The 17,219-nt window shown below is 37.1% G+C and overlaps 2 protein-coding genes across 2 annotated transcripts; both read left to right on the top strand.

Moving 5' to 3' along the window:
* Nucleotides 1-1,969: 1,969 nt before the first annotated feature.
* On the top strand, nucleotides 1,970-6,015 carry LOC137836026 (Pentatricopeptide repeat (PPR) superfamily protein). The gene is made up of 2 exons (XM_068644832.2): nucleotides 1,970-5,449; nucleotides 5,568-6,015. Exon 1 carries the CDS (start codon nucleotides 2,084-2,086, stop codon nucleotides 4,544-4,546), a length of 2,463 nt encoding a protein of 820 aa, XP_068500933.1. The 5' UTR covers nucleotides 1,970-2,083; the 3' UTR covers nucleotides 4,547-5,449; nucleotides 5,568-6,015.
* A 3,385-nt stretch (nucleotides 6,016-9,400) lies between these two features.
* LOC137836025 (nodulin-30) lies at nucleotides 9,401-11,068 on the top strand. Its single transcript, XM_068644830.2, has 2 exons — nucleotides 9,401-10,186; nucleotides 10,823-11,068. The coding sequence occupies exons 1-2, from the start codon at nucleotides 9,547-9,549 to the stop codon at nucleotides 10,837-10,839; spliced, it is 657 nt and encodes a 218-aa protein (XP_068500931.2). The 5' UTR covers nucleotides 9,401-9,546; the 3' UTR covers nucleotides 10,840-11,068.
* Nucleotides 11,069-17,219: the final 6,151 nt, after the last annotated feature.

The raw sequence follows: 17,219 nt of genomic DNA, 5'->3' as shown, positions 1-17,219 counted from the left end.
TGGGAACAATGGGGATGTACGCCATATTTTAATCTTTTTTCTGATAGAAAGAAAAAGCTTGTGATATGATTTATTTACTTACATGTTAAAAAATGTAAAAATAAAACAAAAAGAAATCAGCAATTATTATTTGGCCAAGCATACGTTTTAGTTTTTTCAAATCAAGAATTCAGTTAACAGATCTTTTGATAAATGCAAAAATATCCAGCATGTATTTGTCTTTTATTTTTATAATAATTAAAAGACTTGAATGGCTGACTACCAACATTTATTGATATTTTTGTAATCACGACATTATTTTTAATTGTTACTTTTAATTTTTAGTTTTGACACTTAAAACAATGAAGAAATTTCTATTTAATTTCCATCTTCATCATTTTTTTAACGGTTATAGATGAGCTAATCATCATGATAATCAAAATAAAAAATAAAGGTCGAAGAATGAAAATAATTCTTCCAAAATTATTCCAGAAATATTTTAATACCTCCTAAAGACAATGTAATAACCGCATTTTCATTCCATTTTGAATTTTAATTCGTCTGTGAAAATAATAAAAAAGGAAAATGCATAATTTAATTCGTGTTAAATCTTTTGAAATTTGAATATTAATGAATATTTAATCAAATGATTCTTTAAATTAAATGTTTCTACGTGTTATTTATAGACTTTACTTTCCATGAGACTATTATAATATATATATTATAATTAATTTTTATTTATACGATGTAAACTTTTAGCTCATTAGTGAGTTTTAGAGTAAAATTATGGTTTAATTATTTTTTTCGTCCCTATATTTATAATCAATAGTCAATTTAGTACAGTGATTTTTAAAAAAATCAATTTGGTCCCTAAGTTTTTTAAAATGTATTCAAAATGGTCCTTTATGTTAAATATCACCAAACGGCGTTAAGTGGTGCTTATGTGACAGACACCTGTAAGATGGTGCTTACATTACTTTAGTGAATACTGAATTAGGGTTTAGGTTATTCAAATTGGGGATTTCGAATTTCTGATTTAGGGTTTCTAATACGAGGATTGTTCCCCTGGTTGGATTTTGTAGAAACGAATGAGGGGAGCACACCTCCGAATGGAATCGAAGAAGGGAAGCGCACCACAGAATCCAACTAGGGGAGCAATCCAACTTAATGCCGTTTGGTGATATTTAATAGAAAATACCATTTTAAATACATTTTAAAAAACTTAGGGACCAAATTGAATTTTTTAAAAACCACTGTACCAAATTGACTATTGGTTATAAATATAGGGATGAAAAAGGTAATTAAACCTAAAATTATTTAACAATTATTGAGAGTGAGTGTATCATTGGTGCTACATTTCATGTAACATATTTCAGGGAGGTTTCCCAAGTGATTCAATTGTTGAAATGTAAATTAAAGATATGTGAATTTTCAATTTTCAATTTATATTTAAAAATATACTTTCACTTTTCAGATGACTATGTTTTTATGTGAATATAAAGAAATATTTTAAATATTACTTTGTAAGGACATATTCAGTTTTGAAAGAATATCGGGATATTATATTAATCTTTTGAAATTAAGAAGAAGAAAAAAAAACAAAATAAGTCTTTCAAAATTTTAGAATTGTATTTAGTTTGATATGTTCAACTATTTTATATATCTTAAATTTTAAATACATTTTCTTTTGTTAACTCATAATAAATTTAATAAAAAATTGTGATAGAATTTTAAATTTTAAAAATAAATAATTATTTTGGTGTATCTTAATGTATTTGAGGTTGGAATAATATTTATATTTTTTTCTTTTATTTTATCCTAATATTATTCTTGAAGGCTAATATTACGTATTTAAATAAATTCTTATTTTTTAATTTTGGGAACTGATTTAACACTGAGATACTAGAGATTAAAGTTTTCTCAATATTTTTTATAAAAAATAAATCTGATTTAGTTTGAATATAAACTAATAGAAAATTGAAGAATTATTATGAGTCTCTGGTAATAGGAAGATGAAGAAGATGTAACTGAGAAATGATTGAAACTTTTCCATGAAACCCTTTCTTCTTCTTCTTCTTCTTCTTCTTCTCTTTCAAACTCAACAATGTCCAAAGCCATTCTTTCTCGAATCAAACCTCGTCACCGCCCCAAAACTTCTTCCTCTTTGCCACCCCGCATCAACAACCTCGTCTCTGACGTCATCCGAATCCTTAAATCCCACCAATCTGAGGAATCCCTACAATCTCGCTTAGCTCAATCTCACGTTGTTGTTTCCGACATTGCCCATTTCGTCATCGACCGAATCCACGACCCGGAACTCGCTCTCAAGTTCTTCGACTGGGTTTCCACCCGACCCTTCTCTTGTTCTCTCGATGGGGTCGCCCATTCTTCTCTTCTGAAGCTCTTGTCCAGGTTCAGAGTGTTCTCGGAGATCGAGTTGGTGTTGGAAAGCATGAAAGTTCAACACTTGATCCCTACCCGTGCAGCATTCAGCGCTTTGATTCTTGCATATGCAGAATGTGGGTCGGTTGATAGGGCTCTCCAGTTATTCCATGCAGTGCGTGAGATGCATAGTTGTTTTCCCAGTGTTGTCGCTTGCAATTCGTTGCTGAATGGGTTGGTCAAGAGCGGGAAAGTCGATGTTGCGCTTCAGCTGTATGATGAAATGCTTCAAACAGATGATGGCACTGGTGCTGCTGTGGATAACTATAGCACCTCCATAGTGGTGAAGGGCCTGTGCAACTCGGGGAAAATTGAGGAGGGTTGGAGGTTGATTAAGGATAGATGGGGAAAGAGTTGTGTGCCATATGTGGTGTTTTATAATATAATTATTAATGGTTATTGCCAGAAGGGTGATCTCCAATGTGCAACTAGAGCTCTCAAGGAGTTGAAAATGAAGGGGGTTTTGCCAACAGTAGAAACTTACGGGGCTTTAATTAATGGATTTTGTAAGGTGGGGGAGTTTGAAGCAGTTGATCAATTTCTGACAGAAATGGCTGCAAGGGGATTGAATATGAATGTGAAAGTTTTTAATAATATTATTGATGCAGAATACAAGCATGGTTTGGTAGCCAAAGCAGCTGAGACGATGAGAAGGATGGCTGCGATGGGTTGTGAGCCAGATATTACAACTTACAATGTTATGATTAACTTTTCATGTAGGAGTGGAAGGACTAAAGAAGCTGGTGAACTCATAGAAAAGGCGAAAGAAAGGGGATTGCTGCCTAATAAGTTTAGTTATACACCCCTCATGCATGCTTATTGCAAACAAGGGGATTATGCTAAGGCATCAAGTATGCTTTTTAGGGTTGCTGAACTGGGAGAAAAACCAGACTTGGTTTCTTATGGAGCTTTTATACATGGAGTTGTCGTTGCTGGGGAAATTGATGTTGCACTGATGGTCAAAGAGAAAATGATGGAGAAGGGTGTATTTCCTGATGCTCAAATTTACAATGTTTTGATGAGCGGTCTCTGCAAGAAAGGGAGGTTTTCTGCCACGAAACTACTACTTTCAGAAATGCTTGATCGAAATGTTAAACCTGATGCATATGTTTATGCCACCCTGATAGACGGGTTTATTAGAAGTGGTGAACTTGATGAGGCAATTAAGCTTTTTGAAGTCATAATCGGAAAGGGTATGGACCCTGGTGTTGTAGGGTATAATGCCATGATCAAAGGCTTCTGTAAATTCGGAAAGATGACAGATGCTCTGTCGTGCTTAAATAAGATGAAAAAGGTGCATCATACTCCAGATGAATATACGTATTCCACAGTTATAGATGGATATGTAAAACAACATGACATGAGTAGTGCCCTCAAGATGTTTGGACAAATGATGAAACATAAATTCAAGCCAAATGTGATCACCTACACCTCTTTAATCAATGGGTTCTGTAAGAAAGCAGATATGATCAGAGCTGAGAAAGTTTTCGGAGGGATGAAATCTTTCAATTTGGAGCCTAATGTTGTCACCTACACTACACTAGTTGGGGGTTTCTTTAAGGCCGGTAGACCTGAGAAAGCAACGTCCATTTTTGAGCTAATGCTGATGAACGGTTGTCTTCCAAACGATGCTACATTCCATTACCTGATAAATGGTTTAACAAATACTGCACCTACTCCGGTTATTGTTGAGAAAAATGATTCTAAGGAAAATGAGAGGTCATTGGTTCTGGATTTCTTCACAATGATGATTTTGGATGAACGGGAACCAGTGATTGCTGCTTATAATTCTATTATTGTTTGTCTTTGTAAACACGGAATGGTTGACACTGCCCTATTATTGCAAACTAAGATGCTGAATAAGGGATTTCTTGTAGATTCTGTATGTTTCACTGCTCTGCTACATGGCTTATGCCAAAAGGGAAAATCAAAAGAATGGAGAAATATTATATCCTGTGATCTAAGTAAGATTGAACTTCAAACTGCTGTGAAATATTCCCTGACATTAGACAAATACCTATATCAGGGAAGGCTCTCAGAGGCCTCAGTTATTTTACAGACCTCCATTGAAGACTCCAAGTTTTCTGAACAACCTGATAAAGATCTAAAGGTTATAGCAAGATAGAGACCGAGAAAATTCCCATGCATCAGGAAATTTTACAGATTAAAGAAGTCAAGCAATTTTCAGTCATGTGTATATAATGTGATCTACATAGATTTTAAAGAAGACATTTATATTGTTTTCCGAATGCTATTAATCTTCTTGATCTCAGTAAACAGCAAAGGGACATCACAAATTATCTTCAGACAATCATCTTATGAAGAGTAAATCAATGAATGATTATTATTCCCAACCTTTTGCACTAGTACTGCATGCATTAAATATGTTGAATCTCAATGCTTTGAAGCTGGCATGCACAAAGATGTTGAATATCAATGCTTTGAAGCCTGAGACAGCTGCCAGTAACAATAAAGAGGTTCGCAGTCATTAGCCATGAAAAAGGTCCAATACCTTCCCAATTCCCACGAACATAAGAGGAAACTTTGCCTGACATGAGTATCAGGACCCCAAGGTTATTTCTTCAGTTTTTGGCAGTTCACTTATCATATTGAGGAAAGGTCCTCTACATAATAATGTGCCCTCACTGATTTATTTTGGCCTACTTTAATCACTTCTTCGCCCCTTGCTGGCTATCCCATGGGATGGGAGAGGGGCAAAATTGCAGCAAGCCTACAACACTAATCAATGTCAGAGAAAATGCATTGGGATATATATTTTGCATGCTAGTCAAAATGGAATTGGATTCTTCTCCACCTTATCAGTTAGTTGGATTATTCATGGATTCTGATTCAGATGTGAGAAAGCTGAAAAGGATCCTATGATAGAGCTAAAGAGCAGAGAAGAGTAATTGGTTCTGCAGTCCGCTAGTCTTTGAACTACTGGATTGGATGCTTTGGAGGCAGGCATGTGTGCAGTTGCTTCTGTTATTCTTTGGCTTCTGGAGCTGTTAGCTCTTATTCATCCCAGGTGTGGTCTTTGGTTGGTTTTCATAAATTTACCAACTAGTGTACCTTGAATAAAAGGTCTTCTTGGTTCATGATTACCATATTTTTAAAGCTAAATTGTGTTTTGTGTTCCTATTCAGATAATTAAATGGACATTTGATAAATACAAGAATGCTGCACATGTTCAACCCCATCCATGGAGTGCAAGTTCAATTATAGGATGTTCTGACTTTGATCAATATCTTGAACTTTCAAGTGATGCATTGATGATGCTATCAGTGTTTGATGGAAACAACTTTAGATCAAAGTCACTCTGCTGATAAATTTGTTGCTACTAACTCACTCTGCCTTAAAGAATGAAGGAGAGGTCCCAATGTAGCTGGAATGCATCAGTGTTGCCTCACACTCACTGCATAAATGCAAGAATTGGCCTACCTACTACATCATATATTTTTGTGTAATTTGGCATACAAAATACTGTAAATAAAAAGGGAGTAGAGAACACTTTTTTTTTAATTTTAAATTGTTTTTTTTACAAAATTATATGTACCTATAAATATATTTACATTTATACATAACTTTGATATACATACACAATTTTAATGAGATATTGATATAAAAAATATTTGAATTGCATTTCGTAATTATTGATTTTTCTTTCAAAAACATGTTTCCATCATGTAGGAGAGAAATTAAAGACATTTAAAAAAAATAGACGTATACATGCACACGTGTAATCATAGAACAAAATAGTATATTTTTGCTTAATTATGTTTATAGTCTAATTTTTTTGAATAATTTTGATTTTGGTCTCCTAAATTTTAAATTTGTTTTTAAGTTTCAAATTTATAAATTGATTATACTATTTCCTTTGTCCTTCAATTAAAAAAATTCATTTTTTTAGTTTTTCAATTTTATGAAATGTTATTTTTAGTTCTTGATATTAAACTACATTAGTCATGATGATGTGGAAAACTATTATCTTCTTAGTATTTTATATATATATATATATATTTAATTAAGTGTCATAATTTTTTGAAAATTTATCAAATACTTAAATGTCTTTTTTCTTCTAAATTGTGGAAACTATTTGTTTTGGTCTTCTATTTTATTGTGATATTTCCTATTTTACTCCTACTTTGTAAAATCTCACTCAAAAGTGTAATAAACTAACACCAATCAAAACTCCTTTATTTAAATCAAATTCATCGTGTTACTCATCTATGAAAATTTTTAATCGAATCACCAAAAAGAAACAATATGTAACCAATTTGGATAATTAAAAACATATTTAAACTTTTAATAAATTTTAAAAAGCTATGTCACTTAATTAAATTCATGAAATAAATGTTGAGTTATTCATACACAAAATAACATATTACATCTTAAACGTATATACATTTATATATTTACATTTAATAAATATTGTAAATATCAAACACACGTCATACCAAAGTTGCAACTTATTATAAAATATTTAATGTTAGTTGTGTCATTGGATTCTTATATAATTTTTATGATTTAGAGTATAAATAAAATATTAAATTCAATCATGAATTCTAAAGATATTTTTATAAACAAATTATTTTCAAATATAATATTTAAAACTTAAAACATATGAAAAACTAATTTAAAAACGTTGTACAATATATCCACCAATCATGAACTCCAACACCTTAAATCATGTCTCAAATTTGAGCCTACGTATTGAAAGATGTAATTGCAAAAAAATAACTAATAAAAATGGTTAATTAAGTTTTTAACGAAGTTTAATTGTCCACAGAAATTGATGAATATATCATGTAATCCAAAAAAAAAATACTGGAATAATGTAAAAGTTTGCTGTGTTATCCTATTAGAGTTGATCTCTAATAAGACACTAGAGACGAAAACAGTGGATAGATGGGTTTGGAAGGATAGCGTTTCAACTGAGTTTTCAGTTAAGTCCGCTTATGGGTTTTTAAGGGGAGAAGGTAGTGAGGAAGACTTAAGATATAAATTTTTCTGGAAAATTAAGGCGCTCCCCTCAGCTCAAGTCACAGCTTGGAGGTCAGAGGAGACAACAAATCATTTGTTTTGCGAATGCAGAGTTGCTTGGATAATTTGGAATCTATGTTATAACTGGTTAGGAATAAGATCAGTGGATTGTATGAATCCTGGGTCTCATTTTGAACATTTTAAGATTCTGGATGCACCTATTTCAGTTAACCTTATTATGGGAAACCTGTGGATTGCGTTGGTTAGTGAGATATGGAGACACAGGAATAATTGTTTATTTAAAGGTGGAGTGGTTGATCACACTGAAATTTTCTCTTTGACACAGATTAAGGTTTGTTCATGGATCTCATCAAAGATACCGTCAGCTAATTTCTCATTCTCTGATTGGTGTCTTGAACCCTTGGTATGTATGTATTCTGTTTAGTTTTTATGTAAAAGGTTGTTTCTTGGGTTTCTTTTATTATTGATTGAAATGAGATAGAGAGTAGGAGGTCTTTTGGTTGATATGTAGATGGAAAGGCTCTTTGAGAAAATCTGTTTTGTTGTATAAGGGTTGGACCACCCTGAAGTGGGTCTCATTTAATTTCATTGCTATTTGCTGATAAAAAAAAAACCAACTTTTTTCTTAACTATCTTATATTACTCGTAATCACCCAATACGTTTTAAAAGAGTCTAATTTAGTAACTAATGGGAAAAAAAATCTAATTTTAAAAAGAGACTTAAAAATATAATTATACAATTTGTCATTTAACGAAAATTTATTATAAATTTAACTGCATGAATTATATAGTTCTTTTGTCAATTAATTCTGTTTATTAAAAATATAGTCTTGTAACTAATTAATATAATTACGTATTTTCAATTTATATGTGTTTGTATTTTTATATATTTAATTTACCATAAAATATATTTTTATATAATTGTCGTTCTAAACAAACAATTTTAGTTATAATATAACCGTGTTGTAATATAATAATGAATCAACTCTTAATTTTAATGAAGGATCGACCTTTTGTGAACCCAATTTTTCCAAAATAAACATTATTTTTTATGGGAGATTTTAGTCCATCCAATACCCGAAAGGGCTGTAAAATATTTTATTTATATATATTTTTATCACAAATGCTTGATAACTTATTTAATATAATGAAAAATAATAATTACGTAACTATTTTTCTTCTCATCACGTCTCTTTTCTTAGAAATGATTTTACTCAACCCACTTGTATATATATATATATATATATATATATATATATATATATATATATATATATATATATATATATAATAGAAATTAGTTTTATTCATCAAAATAATTAGTTTTATATCGATTAAATTAGAAATCACCATTTTATAATTTAAAAAATTATTGATTTTTAAAGTAATTTTTATTATTAATAAAAATTTATGAAATAGTTTTTAAATTAGTATCTAATTATTAACTAATAAAGTTTTAGCTACTAACTACTTATGTTCTAAATTAATCTCTATTAGTTTTTTTAGATACTAATTTAGAATCTAAAATATTAATAGCTAAAATTTTAGTAGCTAATTTAAATAACAATTTAGAAACCATTTTATAATATTTTATTAATAATAAAAACCACATTCGATACTAATAATTTTTTAATCTCTAAATTAGTATTTAATTAGTGAATGACTAATTATTTTTTATCTTTAAACTACTATTTAATGATTTTCTTGTATTATATATATATGTATATTGATATACTTATAATGATTTTTTTTAAAAACTAAAAAAAAATACAAATATTACAATATTTTTAGTATATTAAGAAATCTACTTTAAATTTTATAAAAACAATTTCTAAGATAAAGTTTACTTAGATAAATGTTTTTATCCTATAGATTTCTATCATAGTATATTAAATACATTAATTTTATTTTATGTTTAGAGGTAGATATATTTTTAACTCTTGAAAAACAAATGAGTCAGGTTGTGTAATAAAGATGAAAGGTCGTTATAAATTTGTATAATAAACATGTTCATGGTTTCTACATTCTTCTATATATACTGTAAAATTCATGTACCTCAGCACCAAACAAAATCTAAAACTGTAAATTGGTTTATCACTGGAAATCCAATTGAGGGAGAAAATGAGAGCCATACTAATTACTCTGTTCTTGATCCTAAGTGTGGTAGTTGCAGAAGAGGCAGAAGATGCTGCAATTGTTGAAACCATTGATCCTGCAAAAGAAGCAGGAATTTCTGTAACAACTAATCCTGCAAAAGATCATGGAATTGGTGGAACTGGTGAAATCAATGATCTTGCTAAAGATGCTGGAGTTGGTATTAGCAAAGCCATTTATCAAACACTTAGTGGGCAACCTGAAGCGTACGAATCTCCAAGATTCAAGAGGTTTGTGACACATTGCAGCTCACATGTTGCTGAAACATGCAGTGATCCAATGCACTATGAGGGTGGAATCCGTAACCCAACTGGGTTGTCTCACTGCATTTTTGATTCCATGGAAGCATGCTTGGCAGATCATAAAGCCTCGTTTTATGACTCTGCTCGTTCCAAAATCCTAAACCTTAAACCCACAAAAGTCGAATATTTGCCGGTTATCATTCAGACAGTAAAATTTCAAACTGTGTTGAAAACCTGCTCTCAAGTCAGTGCACAAAGTTGTTTGAGTGATTCTGATGTTGATGCATCAACTTTAGGAGCTTGTCTCTTACCATCTTTGAACCAGTGTGTGTATCCTACTCAAGTTCCACCTCCACCACCTCCTGGTAAGACTTCTTTAATAATATATATGATTTAAGAAATATAATTAACACACTTTTATTTCTGTATTTTGTTAACAAAACTCATTTTAGATTAACCTCTACAAAATTCTACCTTTTCACCACTACTTTTTCATTAAAACAAAAAAAAATAATATTAAAAAATAATATTTCATCGTATCTTGTACTCTTTTTTTCCGTAAACTTAAACTTTAGAGTTTAGAGTTTATGGTTTAGAATTAAAGATTAGGGTTTACACATACTAAACTCTAAACTCTAAATTCTAAGATCTTATATCGATTAAAAATAAAAATATTTCATAATATATAAATTTTATGTTTTATTTTATTATAAAATTACATAAATGCATCATTTCATGTGAAATTTTTGAAAAACATGTAAATAATTTCGAAAACCATTACATGAGCAGATATATTCATGATGGAAATAGAAGTAGTTTCATCAAATAAATTAATATTATAGGATTTTCAAAAACATAACACTAATGTGGCTTCTTATAGTTTTTTCTTACATTATGTGTTCTTATTATATCTGATGTTTCACATGTTTTCCATTGCTTCTTCTTTTTTTCTGGAATTAATGTTTATATTTTAGAAGCTTAAAAGGTTGTGGTTTGTGCAGATGAGACACGAAGATAAATCATACTGGGGAAGTACTTATAGTTAGCATTGCCATATTATGCTAATACAACAATAATCGCAATGTTTTCTCCATCATCTTATATATGTAATAAATAATCTCTTTTTTCTAGCTAAGATTAAACTCTTAATCTCGTTCTTAATTTAATTTATGGTGAAGGATATGTTATACCTTCAATATTCTATGTCACTCTATGATACATGGTAATGAAGTTTGATTTTCTATTCACACTGTAACATCCTAATTTTTACCCATATATTAAAACAAACAATATCTAATTACAAATAACATATACTACTTTCTCATATGTGTATCTCAAAAGAAATATCCCTCTTCATAGGGATTTAATATATACATTAAAAGTTTTAACAACAAAACAAAACATTCAAATAAAACTATCTCATCCTCCAGCTGCTCACTAAGGAGTTCTATTACCTGCAATCTCATCTGCTCCCGTGTAAAACACGATCATCACAAATAAAGAAACAAACACAAACAAATAAAGGGTAAGTTATCTATATAAAAAGTTTTGATATAATTCAAAATTTAAATTAATAAGCATAATTCATCAATTCTCATGCGATTTCTCAATTTTAATATGAGATATTGATATTAAAAATATTTGAATTACATTTCTTAATTATTGATTTTTCTTTCAAAAACTTGTTTCCATCATGTAGGAGAGAAATGAAAGACATTTAAAAAAAATTAGACGTATACATGCACATGTGTAATCATAGAATAAAATAATATATTTTTGCTTAATTATGTTTGTAGTCTAAATTTTTTGAATAATTTTGATTTTGGTCTCCTAAATTTTAAATTTGCTCTTAAGTTTCAAATTGATAAATTGATTATACTATTTCTTTTTGTACCGATCAGGTGGTCGAAAATGATGACGTGGCAGCAAGCGATAACATAGGCGTGTTGAGCGGGACATCTGGATGACAGAAGGGAAGCACATCGGGAAGTTTGTGTAGTCGCCAGTTGTCAGCTTGGCGTTCTCCAGTATATATAACTGGCGGTCACCAGGCTTGCGTCATAGTCGCCAGTTGCGAGTTTATAACCAGCGGTCACCAGGTTTGCGTCGTAGTCGCCGGTTACGAGTTTATAACCGGCGGTCACCAGGCTTGCGTCGTAGTCGCCGGTTGCGAGTTTATAACCAACGGTCACCAGGTTTGCGTCATAGTCGCCGTATGCGAGTTTATAACTGGCGGTCACCAGCCTTGCGTCGTAGTCGCCGTGTGAGTTTTAGGAGATCAGGTGGTTTGAGACCGCCGAAAGGGGCACATCGCCGAAAGATCAGGAAGGCTTGCTTAAGGCTTTCAAGAGGTACTAATACGAAAGGCGAGGTTATCAGACGATCATTCCCTAGCCAGAGGTTGAGGCAAGGGAACAGTTTACCAGAACATGCATGATGCACGAGTGAAGCAGATCATCATAAGCGGCAAGCGAGACCACAGGGAAGGTGTGTATGGTGACACCCCGCACTCGCCACTTAAGGGGTCGCGCTCCAAGGAAGCTGTAGTTGCTCCTCGACGGGGTAACTTAGTCAAATAGCTTGAAGAGTAGAGTTGACGCTCAAGTAGAAGGTGACTCTAGATGGTGACACGTGTACAGCTGGATGCGAGCCACGTGTCCAGAGGTGTAACCGTCAGGAGAGAGAAAGTGCTCAGGTATATAAGGAACTCTAACGAACTTATGAGGTACGCGCGTTCAGAACACTTCTTTACGCTTTGAGAACACTTGAGTACGCTGAGAGAGATTTTGCACGGTTCCTTGAGTTTTAGCTTTTCTCTCTTAGATTTTTTGTGGTTCCGTCACTGACTTGAGCGTCGGAGCGCGATCGGCCGCAGTGGCGCCACTCTGTCTTTTTCAGGTTCTTGAGGAGAATCGAGGTGCGAAGGACGGAAGCTAGCGTGGTGCAAAGCCGATCCAGAAGGAGAAACCATCGACGTGGCAAGGCTCTTGCGCTCTGGTCAACCGGCAGGATCATCAGGCGCCCACCGTGGGGCCGTGTAAAACCTGTTCCCATCCACAGCGTGAGTTCTTGAAGTTTCTGCAGTTTCTGTGTGGTTGTGTGCTGGTGCAACCATTCTTCACCGTTCGTTCGAGCTTCTGTTCGGTGAATTGAAGTTTTCCACCGTTCGTTTGGGTTTTAATCGGTAGTTTGAAGTTTTCCACCGTTCGTTTGAGCTTTCGATCGGTTTCTTGAAGTTTCTTGCTGCTTGTGCGGTGTTCGATCGGTTGAATCGAGGTTTTACCGTTCGTTCGCGTTTCTGATCGGTGAATCGGGAGTTTTGCTAGAGAAGTGGTAGGTTCGTGGTGAGATTGCGAGTTTCTGTGAAGGTTTGACGTCCGAATCTATCGGCGTGTTGTTGTGGTTGCGTTTGAGGAAGTTCTTGGGAGTTTGAGAGTTTTGATCGATTGATTGCTGGATCGATCGTTTGCTGGTGAAGGTTTTGTTCGCTGGAGTTTGATTTGCTGATTTTTCATGAGAAAGATGAGAAGCAACCGTTCAAGTCCCGTTGTGCCAGTTGCTGCAGAAGGCGCCATGACCATGGCGCAGATGATGGAGATCATGCGTGCGTTGCAGGCAAATGTGGAGGCATCGCGCATAGAGCAAGCAAAGATGCATGAGGACCTGGTCGCCTCTCAGGCCAGAAACGAGGAGCTCAGTAAAGTAACTAAGAAGTTGCGTCAAGCTCTTCAAGAGCAGAGAGGGCGCACAGTTGCTGAAGAGGTCGCGCCGTCATCGCCACCGCGCGTTTTCCCAATGCCGTTTGCTCAGGCGATCACGGACACGCTTATCCCTGCGAGCGTAGTACCCGTGAAAGCCTCTTTCACCGGCGTGGAGGATCCTGAAGCACATCTCACTACGTTCCACACGCAGATGATGCTGTCAGGAGGCTCAGATGCTGTATATTGCAAGATGTTTGTGAGCACGCTCCAGGGAACGGCGCTGGAATGGTTTATTAGCCTGCCTACAGGTCACATAACCAATTTCCAGCAATTTTCGAAGCTCTTCGTCGACCAGTACATTGTGAACAAGGCGCCACCTAGGGTATCTTATGATTTGTTCGACGTAAGGCAGTACCAGGGAGAGTCCCTCAGGGACTACTTGAATCGCTTTGGAGCACAGATGGTCCGCTCGCCTGCTAAAGACGAGGAGATGTTGGTGTACGCCTTCAAAAATGGCGTGCTGTCGGGACCCTTCTGTGAGGCGTTGATTAGGGCCCACCCCGCCACGTTTACTGAAGTTAAGCGACTTGCGGTGGCCCACATCGCCGACGAGAGTGAGGTCGTCGAGAAAAGAGGGAGCGTGGCTCCTGCTAGGCCACGAGCCCAAACCTGAATCCAGCCGCAGAGGGTGCTGGAGACGGCGGCGGCCAAGAGGGATCAAAGGACTCGCCATCCTTACGATCCAAAGAAAAACAAGGGAAGGGGCCCAGGGCGCCCCAGGGAGTACAACCGCCCACCAAAGCACAAGTTTGTCATGGGGTTGACGGATCTGATCGTCATTCCCAACATAACACCGTTGATTCGTGTTTGGCCCTGGGATACCAGCTCGACGACCTGGTCAAGAGCGGTTTCTTGAATGATTACCTGCTGCACAGGAGGACAGGGGGTGCGTCGAGCTTCCAGCCGGCGAGTGGGGAGGGTCAGCAGCACGAGGTGCCAACCCATGTCGAGATCCACACCATCGCTGGAGGTTTCTCGGGTGGTGGAATCACTGCATCACAGCGGAAGAAATACGCAAAGTCTGTGATGACGGTGGACATGTTCGAGGATCACTCGCCAGACGTGGACATCACGTTCACAAAAGAAGATCTCAGGGACGTTGTGCCTCATGACAACGATCCCATAGTTGTCTCGCTAATCACGGCGGGAAGGAAAGTCCACCGGGTACTGGTGGACCAGGGAAGCTCGGTAGATGTAATGTTCTGGCCGACTTTCACGCAGTTGCAACTACCCCTTGACCAGTTAAGGCCCTATGGAGGATACTTGTATGGGTTCGCTAGCGATCAGGTGGAGGTCAGGGGGTATATCGAGTTGAGAACTACGTTCACAGACGGGGCGGCCTCGAGGACGGAGAAGATCAAGTACCTCGTCGTGAACGCCCCCTCGGCGTATAACATTTTGTTGGGAAGGCCAACACTCAACAGAATAGGAGTTGTGCCCTCGACCAGGCACATGAAGGTTAAGTTTCCATCTATGGAGGGGGTGGTGATCACCATCAAATCTGACCAGAAGGAAGCGAAGAAGTGCTATGAGAATAGCCTGAAGAATAAGAGGTCAGTGAGTTACATCACGACCACGCCGCCCCCCGGTGTGGAGCCCAGGTCGACGGCGATGGAGGTGACCGCCAACGGCGATGTCGTTATGGTAGACGCTGAAACAGGGGGAGAAAACGTTGATCGGGGGGAAGAAGCGAGAAACCGCCTAGAGGAAGCGAGGGAATCGGGGATCGCCAGGGAAGCCAGACCCGCCCCCGTCGAAGAGTGGCTCGAGAGGGAGATCGGGGGTAAGGTCTTCAAGTTGGAAAGATCTTTGAGAAAAGAGCTACAAGACCAGATCGCCAAGGTGATAGAAAGGCATCTGGATGCTTTTGCATGGTCTGCTTTAGACATGCCGGGAATTGACCCCGACTTCTTGTGTCACCATTTGGCGATGGACACGCAAGTCAGACCAGTGCGACAAAGAAGAAGGAAGTTTAACGAGGAGAGGAGACAGACGATTAGGGATGAAACGCAGAAGCTCCTCGTCGCAGGCCATATCAGGGAGGTCCAGTACCCTGAATGGTTAGCTAATGTCGTACTGGTGAAGAAGAGCAACGGGAAGTGGCGCATGTGCGTCGACTTCACAGACCTGAACAAGGCTTGTCCAAAGGATTCATACCCTTTGCCAAGCATAGATGCCCTGGTCGAGAGTGCAGCAGGGTGCAAGTTGCTGAGTTTTCTGGACGCCTTCTCGGGGTATAATCAGATAAAGATGCATCCTATGGATGAAGAAAAAACTGCCTTCATGACTGAGAGGTCGTGCTACTGTTACAAGGTGATGCCCTTCGGGCTGAAAAATGCGGGAGTCACGTACCAAATATTGATGGATAAGGTACTTGCACCGATGCTGAGAAGGAATGTGCAAGCGTACGTAGATGATATGGTCGTGACCTCGTTAGAGAAGAGCAATCACGTCTCAGATCTGGAAGAGTTGTTCACCACGATTGCCAAGTTCAGATTAAAGCTAAACCCCGAGAAGTGCATTTTCGGCGTGGAGGCAGGGAAGTTCTTAGGTTTTCTCTTAACTGAAAGAGGAATAGAGGCAAGTCCTGATAAGTGCGCTGCCATCTTGGCAATGAGGAGCTCGGCTGCCATGAAGGAGGTGCAGCAACTTACAGGTCGGATGGCCGCCCTGTCTCATTTCGTATCAGCTAGTGGAGAGAAGGGTCATCCGTACTTCCAATGTTTAAGGTGAAACAACAAGTTTGTCTGGTCGAAGGAGTGTGAAGAGGCCTTTGTGAAGCTTAAAAAGTACCTGGCGAGCCCGCCAGTTTTGTGCAAACCCATGGTAGGAACCCCTCTCAGGTTGTATTTTGCTGTGACTGAGAGGGCGGTGAGTGCGGTGCTCGCCCAAGATCAAGACCAGGCTCAGAAGCCTATCTATTTCGTCAGCAAGGTGTTGCAAGGCCCGGAGGTGAGGTATCAGGCCTTGGAGGAAGCTGCACTGGCTGTAGTATTTTCGGCGAGGAGGTTGCGCCACTATTTTAACAGTTTTACGATGCTGTTGATGACTTGCCCATCCAGAAAGTCCTGAAGAAACCTAATGTAGCTGGGAGAATGGTGAAGTGGGCGGTAGAGTTGTCGGAGTTCGACATCAAATATGAGCCCCGAGGACCGATCAAGGGGCAGATTTTCGCTGATTTTGTGGTCGAGCTCTCGTCAGAAGTAGCACGAGTCGAAGGGGACGATTTTCGTTGGGTGCTTTCGGTGGACGGATCGACTAACCAGCAGGGTAGCGGTGTTGGAGTCATTCTGGAAGGCCCCAACGGCGTGCTGATAGAACAATCCTTGAGATTTGCTTTTAAAGCCAGCAACAATCAAGCAGAGTATGAGGCGCTGATCGCCGGAATTTTGTTGGCTAAGGAGATGGGGGCTAGGGTGTTGATGGCCAAGAGTGACTCATTGTTAGTCACGGGACAAGTAACAGGCGAGTTCCAGGCCAAAGATCCACAAATGACGGCTTACTATGAGTATGTGCAGGAGTTGAAGAGTTCCTTTGTCTCATTTGAAGTAGTGCATGTGCCCAGAGAACAAAATGTCCGAGCAGACTTGCTAGCCAAGCTCGTCAGTTCGGGCAAGGGGGGTAGGCAGAGGACGGT

This window comes from Phaseolus vulgaris, chromosome 5, assembly GCF_051622355.1.
Source record: "Phaseolus vulgaris cultivar YP4 chromosome 5, ASM5162235v1, whole genome shotgun sequence".
NCBI classification, from domain to species: Eukaryota; Viridiplantae; Streptophyta; class Magnoliopsida; order Fabales; family Fabaceae; genus Phaseolus; species Phaseolus vulgaris.
Note: the sequence above shows the minus strand (reverse complement) of the source record. Positions and strands in the feature narration are given on the sequence as shown.